This window comes from Macaca fascicularis, chromosome 1 (genome assembly GCF_037993035.2).
Source record: "Macaca fascicularis isolate 582-1 chromosome 1, T2T-MFA8v1.1".
NCBI lineage: Eukaryota > Metazoa > Chordata > Mammalia > Primates > Cercopithecidae > Macaca > Macaca fascicularis.
The window spans coordinates 117,341,061-117,347,976 of NC_088375.1; the positions used below are offsets into that span (position 1 = coordinate 117,341,061).

Consider the following 6,916-nt stretch of genomic DNA (forward strand, 5'->3'; position numbering starts at 1 on the left):
TGATTGCTGATGGGGGTAGAGATGGGAGGGTTGAAATTAACTTGAAGGGGACTGATGGCACTTATTGGGGTAATAGTTTGACTCGGAGCTTGGTTTTATGAGCAGGTACATACATTCTCAAAACTCAACTGGCTGAAAACTTAAGACTTGTGTATCTTACTATACACATAACTAAATTAAGAAAAATAGAAGTATGAACAGTACTCAGGTATGTAAAAATTGTAGGTGGTACTCAAATGCCTTCAATTGGGTGGGGGGGGATCTAGAATATATAAATTCTGAAGTGCATAGAATATCACACAAAGACTATCACATCCTGACCCCTACCTTCCTGACCAGCCTTATCTCCTAAAGTCTCTGTTCAAATTTTCCCTGAAAACGCCATGCTAATTCACGCCTCAGTACTCTAACGCAATATATTAATCCATTAAATATGACCTCTCTGTAACACTTAGGGAATTCCTCCTTTATCTTTAAATACTCATGACAGATATCTCCCATCTCTATAGACTTCTCTGCCCTTCCCAAATTCCCATAGAAAGGAAAGGAAACTAACATTTATTGAGTACTAAATATCTGTCAGCCATTTTTACCCATTACCTTGTTCTATTATCGGAATTGGAAGGTTGACAAGTTAACTGCAAGTTAGTGGCCAATGGTCAGCTGACATTATAAGCTACTTGACAGTTGGAGAGGGATGATTGTGGAGCCATTTACATGAAAATTACTAGAAATCAGACTTCTCAGATTAACTAGTTGCTCAGCAGTTATGGAGTGACAGCCCAAAAGACACTTAATACATACACAAATTTTGTTTGTTTTTTTAAAATGACTTTTAAAGAACAATCCTAATACATACCTGGCTGCAACTCTTTCAGGGAGAAAAAAAAAGCAAATATACTTAGATGTTCCTTTTGGACCCTTACCTGTATTCTTTCTTGTCCTGTGGCAGAAGCAAACCCTGAAGCTCTACCACAAAGTCCTCATGCAATAAGCAATGAGAAACAGGAATGCTAGAGAAAAGAAAAAAGTTGAAAACATTTTTAGGTCAGGAACAGAGATCAATATCCTAAAGTCAAACCAAAACTATAGGCTTTTACATCAAGAATCTATGTATAACCTCTACTGGGTTTGTAATTCCCACTCATTATCACGGCTGTGGGCATTCCTTTGGGGAAGGGGTCCCTAGCTTTCATCTTTACCCACTTTCTCAAATAAAGCATAACTATTTCTTGATGACTCAAAAGTTTAAAATTACACTGCACTGTATAACCTCTACACTGAGATCCCCCTATGAATGACATAATTAGGGCTGGCTGAGGCCCTGTATGAATTTTCCCCAGGCTCTTCCTTCATGCTTTCCCTGAGAGCTGTCAATTAGTGTTATTCACATGCCTACCTCTAATAATATGTCCTATATGCTTCTTGTTTTGGGTAAGTTTTTTAATCACTCCCAACTTACTATGAAAAAATTTAAATATATATAACATTTGAGAGTAAACAGGTTTGAGTGAAAGTTTAAAGTACTCTCCTATACCTATGGCACTTTTTTGGCCTATATTTTGGTTATCAGATATATTCCAAATAAATCAAGTTTATCAAATAATTGTCTTCAAATACCACTGTACTAGTTTGTATAGCAAAGCATTTGTGTAGATGGGACCTAAATAAGAGTGTTTCTCTTAATGTAAAACCAAATCTTATGCCACCATTAATGCTGAATTCCTGCAAACATAAAAATGCTTCTATCTCACAAAACTTGACCTGACAGGCTCAGTGTAAATCATCTAACTCATGAAACAGAAACATGGGAAGTTAGTGTACATGTTGAAAGGACACTTTTCTAATACTGATATCCATTATGTACTTTACATCTGACACGTGGAAAAATAACTTTTCTCTAACAAGTTCCGCTGAATAGAGAGCAAACGTTTAATGATGTGATGGTAGTTTTAAAATTCACATAGAAGATGTAGACACTTGGTATTGTGAAAACATTAACACTTGACAAACTATTAACTTTCCTCACTTTAGAGAAGATGCTTAACATTTCTGACTCTCTCCTCCCACCTCAGCCTCACGAGTATCTGGGACTACAGGCGTGTGATACCATGCCCAATTTTTTTTTTAAATTTTTTGTAGAGACGGGGTTTCACCATGTTGCCCAGGCTGGTTTCGAACTCCTAGGCTCAAGCGATTCGCTCGCCTTGGACTCCCAAAGTGCTGGGATCACAGGCCTCACACACCGCGCCAGGCCCTCCGTTGTTTCTTCCAGCGCTAATTTCTTTGAATTATCAATTTCACCATTTAGATGCAGAGACTCCTATTTTAAAATAAAAAGGCTAACAACTAATCACTAGAGTGTTTTAAGCTCAAACATTTAAAAAAACAGTCGGGCCTAAAACTAGTGCAAAACACAGATAAATTATTTTCCACCATGTCTGCTGTGTGTCCTTACTCCTTTAAAGGGGGAGGGACTGTCTGAGCAGAAGAAGGGAGTGGTTAAGTCCTGTCAGGTGAATAGAAACCCAGAGCTGGAAAACACCGATCTTCAATTTTACAGGTAGGGAAACCATCGGCCCAGAGAGGGAGAGTAACCAGCCTCGGGTCACACAGCCAGAATTAGCTGGGCGTCTTCCAAACACGCCACGCTGCCCTGGGATCACCAACTGCTTAAAGGGTCCTGACAACGCAGACCAGGGCCCCACCACTCCTCGTCTCTGTGGCCCCCAACAGCGGGGAGCCGGCAGCTCCTCTTGGGAGGCCCCGGGCAGCCACAGGGAGTGGGGCCCAGGTCGAGACCTACTCGGTGGCCCGCACGAAGCTGCACGTGTCTGCCCGGCACACGTAGAAGCTCTTTCCTTTATTCGGGCCATCGCGGACGCCGGTCTTAAGAAAGCAGAAAGTCCCTGAAGGGAGAAGAAAGTGAACGATTACGCCACGCTAAATTAACAGGCCCCAGGGGACGCTGAGACCCTGGCCCCTTACCGTGCTCCGGACACCTAACTACTTCCATCTCGCTGGGTCTCCCAAGTTCCACAAGGCCCCGCCCCAAATTCTGCTTCCGCCTTTTACTCCGCCCTCTTTGTTCAGGAACCAACCATCACTCAGCTCTTGCAGTCTTAATCCCGCCCACAATTCTCCGCCCTTGGCCTTCTTCCATCCTACCCGCCATCAGCCAATCATATAGGAACTTCGCTAACCTCCAACCAATCACAGCCGCCCTCAGGTATGGCGCGCGCCGAAATCAAATACTAAGCGAGCGGACGTGGAGGACCCGGCATTTGCTGGCTGGGGCGTGGCTGAGGCTGGGGAGAAACTTAGAAGGCGGCGGGGTTTCCGGAGGAAAGGAATCATGGATTTGCAGGTCTTGGAAGAGGGAAGGGCAGCTCTTGTTTACGTTTAAAACCGAGAGGCGGCCCTAGGGGTAACGCCAGTTAGCAGGCGCTGAAAGGCCCTGGCTTCGCGGGCGTCTCTGAGCCAGGCTGGCGCTCGTGCGCGCTGGGCTCCTCGCTCAGTCGCTGGCGGGGAGGCCGGGGGAAGCCGCAGCTGCAGGCGGAGCCGCGAGATTTGCGGTGCAGGAGCCGGAGCGGCCGGGGTGGTGGGAAGTCCCTGGAAGCTGCTGCGGAGAACTGAAAAGGCTCTCATAGGCAGGCACAAAGACTTCTCTAGGACCCCCCTCCCCCCAACAATGCTTTAAGTTTGCCTCGTGCTTTAGATTTCACAAAGTGTTTACACATACACGGCTCTCCTCACTCAGCCTGATGAGATGGGTAGCATTTTATGGAAGATCCGGAGACTCAAATTTGAGAGACTCACCCAAGGTCAAAGAGTTGGCCAGTGGGCTGGTCCGTGGACAGGTGCGCGGGTCTCAGCGCCATTTGGCCCGCGCAGCTGCTACCTGTGTGTACTGGATGTTCTTTAGGCTCGCCCAGAGTGGAAGCCCCGAGTTACCAGCCTCAACGTGGAAACTACGGAAGGGGAAATAGATGACTTTTGGTGAAGGCGAATTTTGCTTTATTATTTTGTACTGTCAAACTTTTTTTTACTAATATTCTTTTGTAATTTTGAAAGTGGAAGATGAGGTTAAATAGAAGAAAGGGGACAGTTCCCTTCTATTTAGCTTCATCCTCGATTTTTAAAATTTGAAGTTGTAATCAAAACTATTAGTAAACAAAAAGAGAGGAATAGATACCAGATTTATTGCAATAGAAATAGTTTCATATTGCAGCTATTGAGGACCATATGTCCCAGACATATGGTGTGGCACCTGCACTGTTCTTATGGGGGCCGTAGAACAGAAAATCTGTAATGTCTAGGAAATCTCGGCGATGTGATAAACGTACATCTTATGGGGATCCAGAGAAAGGGAGACAAACCTGAGGTATCATTTATTAATTAAACAATACTTGTTAAATAGCTTTTTTATGCCCGATGTGGACTAGGTGCTTGAGAAATGTAAAATTTATTCATTTACACACACAAAGTTTGAAACAACTATTCTAACCACAAGAAACTTACTCAGTATTTTGAGGAGACTGAACTAGTGCATATTGAACACTTACATAAAAATATAAAATAGTATTTAAATGTCAAAATGAATGGAGTTATAAGCAACTCTCCAGGACTAGAGAAAAATGGAATTTCCAAAGTGGAGTTCATTTATACATAACTACCCTTCTGAAACTTAGATGAACTTAGAGATAAGACAGGAACAAAAAACAGGTAGAGGCATTTTCATTATTCCGAGATTGTTATTCTTGCAATTGATGTATTTGTACGTGTTTAATAGATGCTGTGTTGGAGGTAGTACACCATGAATACAGGATTTGCAGAAAGAGGGGCATGGTAATTAATTATTTCTTGAATAATTTTTAAAATAAGGCAAAATCGGGGCCTCTTAAATATCCCATTAAGGAAGAAGCACCCCCTCTGCAAGTACCCAAGTCAGTATCTCCAGTCCAACCCGGTAAAAGTGTGCACAGCCAAATCACAAACGGGGAATATTTCTTCCATAAATTTAAAATATACTAGATAAAAATGTTAAGTCTCTGGGCAACTTATTCCACCTCATCATATTTAAAAGATTGAAAAAAATAAGTTTGAGATTGGATGAAAGATGGTCATAACTGGAAACATTTTTAAAAGTAATTTTTATGCCTGTTGAGTGTGGTGGTGGGCACCTGGGGTCGTGGCTACTCAGAAGGCTGAGGTGGGAGGATGGCTTGAGCCCACAGGTTCGAGGCTGCAGTGAGCTGTGATTATGCCACTGCACTCCAGCCTTGGTGACAGAGTGAGACCTTGTCTCTTAAAAAAAACACAAAAAAACGTATGCCTATTGAAATAAACTATAATGAATTATACAATATACACTTTTCAAAATACATATGTGTATTGGTGTATGTGTATTATTTTTTATTCTTCATTTATATTTTAAATTTGTATTCTTAATTAGCCTACAGACCCCTGGAGAGACTTTGGGAGAATGTGCTTTATGGATCTCTATTTTGAGTAAAGTTTAGAGTTTGTTTTTCCTTAAAGCTTGATTTATTCAAAATAATGTCTAGGCTGGGTCCTAGATTTAGATGGTTTAAAATGCACAGGTTAATTATCCAAGAAATTTTTCAGTATGGAGCTGGTCAAATGCAAAGTATGTGTTGGAATTGTTCTAAAACTGGACTGTGGTAATGGGTGCACAATTGATTAAATTTACTGTACTCGTCGAATTTTACACTTTAAATAGGTGAATTCTGTGATATCTAAATTATACCTTAATAAAGCTGTTTTCAAAACTAAGTAATGCCAAAACATCTATCTGCTGCATGGAAAGTAATAACTAAAATTAGTCATCTAGATATGTTGGCATCCTAAGGAAATATCCTAATGGGTGAAGAAATAAAATGGTAGTAGAAACCCTTCAGTTACAGAAGAAAACTAGTTCTCTGACCTGTGAAATATTGAATAAAATCTAGGGTGGGCCAGGCAAGGTGGCTAATACCTGTAATCTCAGCATTTTGGGAGGCTGAGGCAGGTAGATCGCTTGAATCCAGGAGTTTGGGACCAGCCTGGACAACATGGTGAAACTCCATCTAATACAAAAATACAGAAATTATCCGGGCTTGGTGGAGCACGCCTGTGGTCCCAGCTACTTGGGAGGCTGACTTGGGAGGATCACCTGAGCCCAGGGAGGTTGAAGCTTCTGTGAGCCATGATTGAACTACTGTGCTCCCGCCTAGTGCAGACACTCATTTTGTTTTTATTTATTTTTCTTTTCTTTTTTGAGACAGTGTCTTGCTCTGCCACTGACTGGAGTACAGTGGTGTAATCATAGCTCACTGTAGCCTCAACCTCTGGAGCTTAAGCAATCCTCCCACCTCAGCCTCTGGAGTAGCTGGGACCACAGGTATGTGCCACCACACCTAACTAATTTTTTGATTCTTTGATTTCTTTTTTTTTTTTTTTTTTTTGTAGAGAGGAGGTCTTGCTGTGTTTCCCAGGCTGGTCTCGAACTACTAGGCTCAAGCAGTCTTCCTGCCTCATCCTCCCGAAGTGCTGAGATTACAGGTGTGAGCCACCACACCCAGGAACAAGTCCAACCCCACAAAAGCAGGGCTTGGCCTGGCACGGTGGCTCAAGCCTGTAATCCCAGCACTTTGGGAGGCCCAGGCGGGCGGATCACGAGGTCAGGAGATCGAGACCATCCTGGCTAGCACGGTGAAACCCTGTCTCTACTAAAAAATACAAAAAATCTAGCCGGGTGAGGTGGCGGGCGCCTGTAGTCCCAGCTACTCGGGAGGCTGAGGCAGGAGGATGGCGTAAACCTGGGAGGCAGAGCTTGCAGTGAGCCGAGACCCGGCCACTGCACTCCAGCCTGGGCGACAGAGCGAGACTCCGTCTCAAAAGAAAAAAAAAAAAA

At 43.0% G+C, this 6,916-nt stretch overlaps 1 protein-coding gene across 2 annotated transcripts in view; it reads right to left on the bottom strand.

Annotated features, from left to right (window-relative positions):
* TTF2 (transcription termination factor 2) overlaps positions 1-3,038 on the bottom strand; it is a 45,912-nt gene extending 42,874 nt beyond the window's left edge. For both annotated transcript variants that reach the window (XM_005542197.5, XM_005542196.5), the window contains exons 1-3: positions 2,989-3,038; positions 2,807-2,909; positions 927-1,013 (exon numbers count right to left, since the gene is read on the bottom strand). In XM_005542197.5, the coding sequence (XP_005542254.3) occupies positions 927-1,013; positions 2,807-2,909; positions 2,989-3,016 (218 nt within the window). In that variant the 5' untranslated portion in view covers positions 3,017-3,038. The remainder of the gene's footprint in view (positions 1-926; positions 1,014-2,806; positions 2,910-2,988) is intronic.
* Between the last annotated feature and the right edge of the window lie 3,878 nt (positions 3,039-6,916).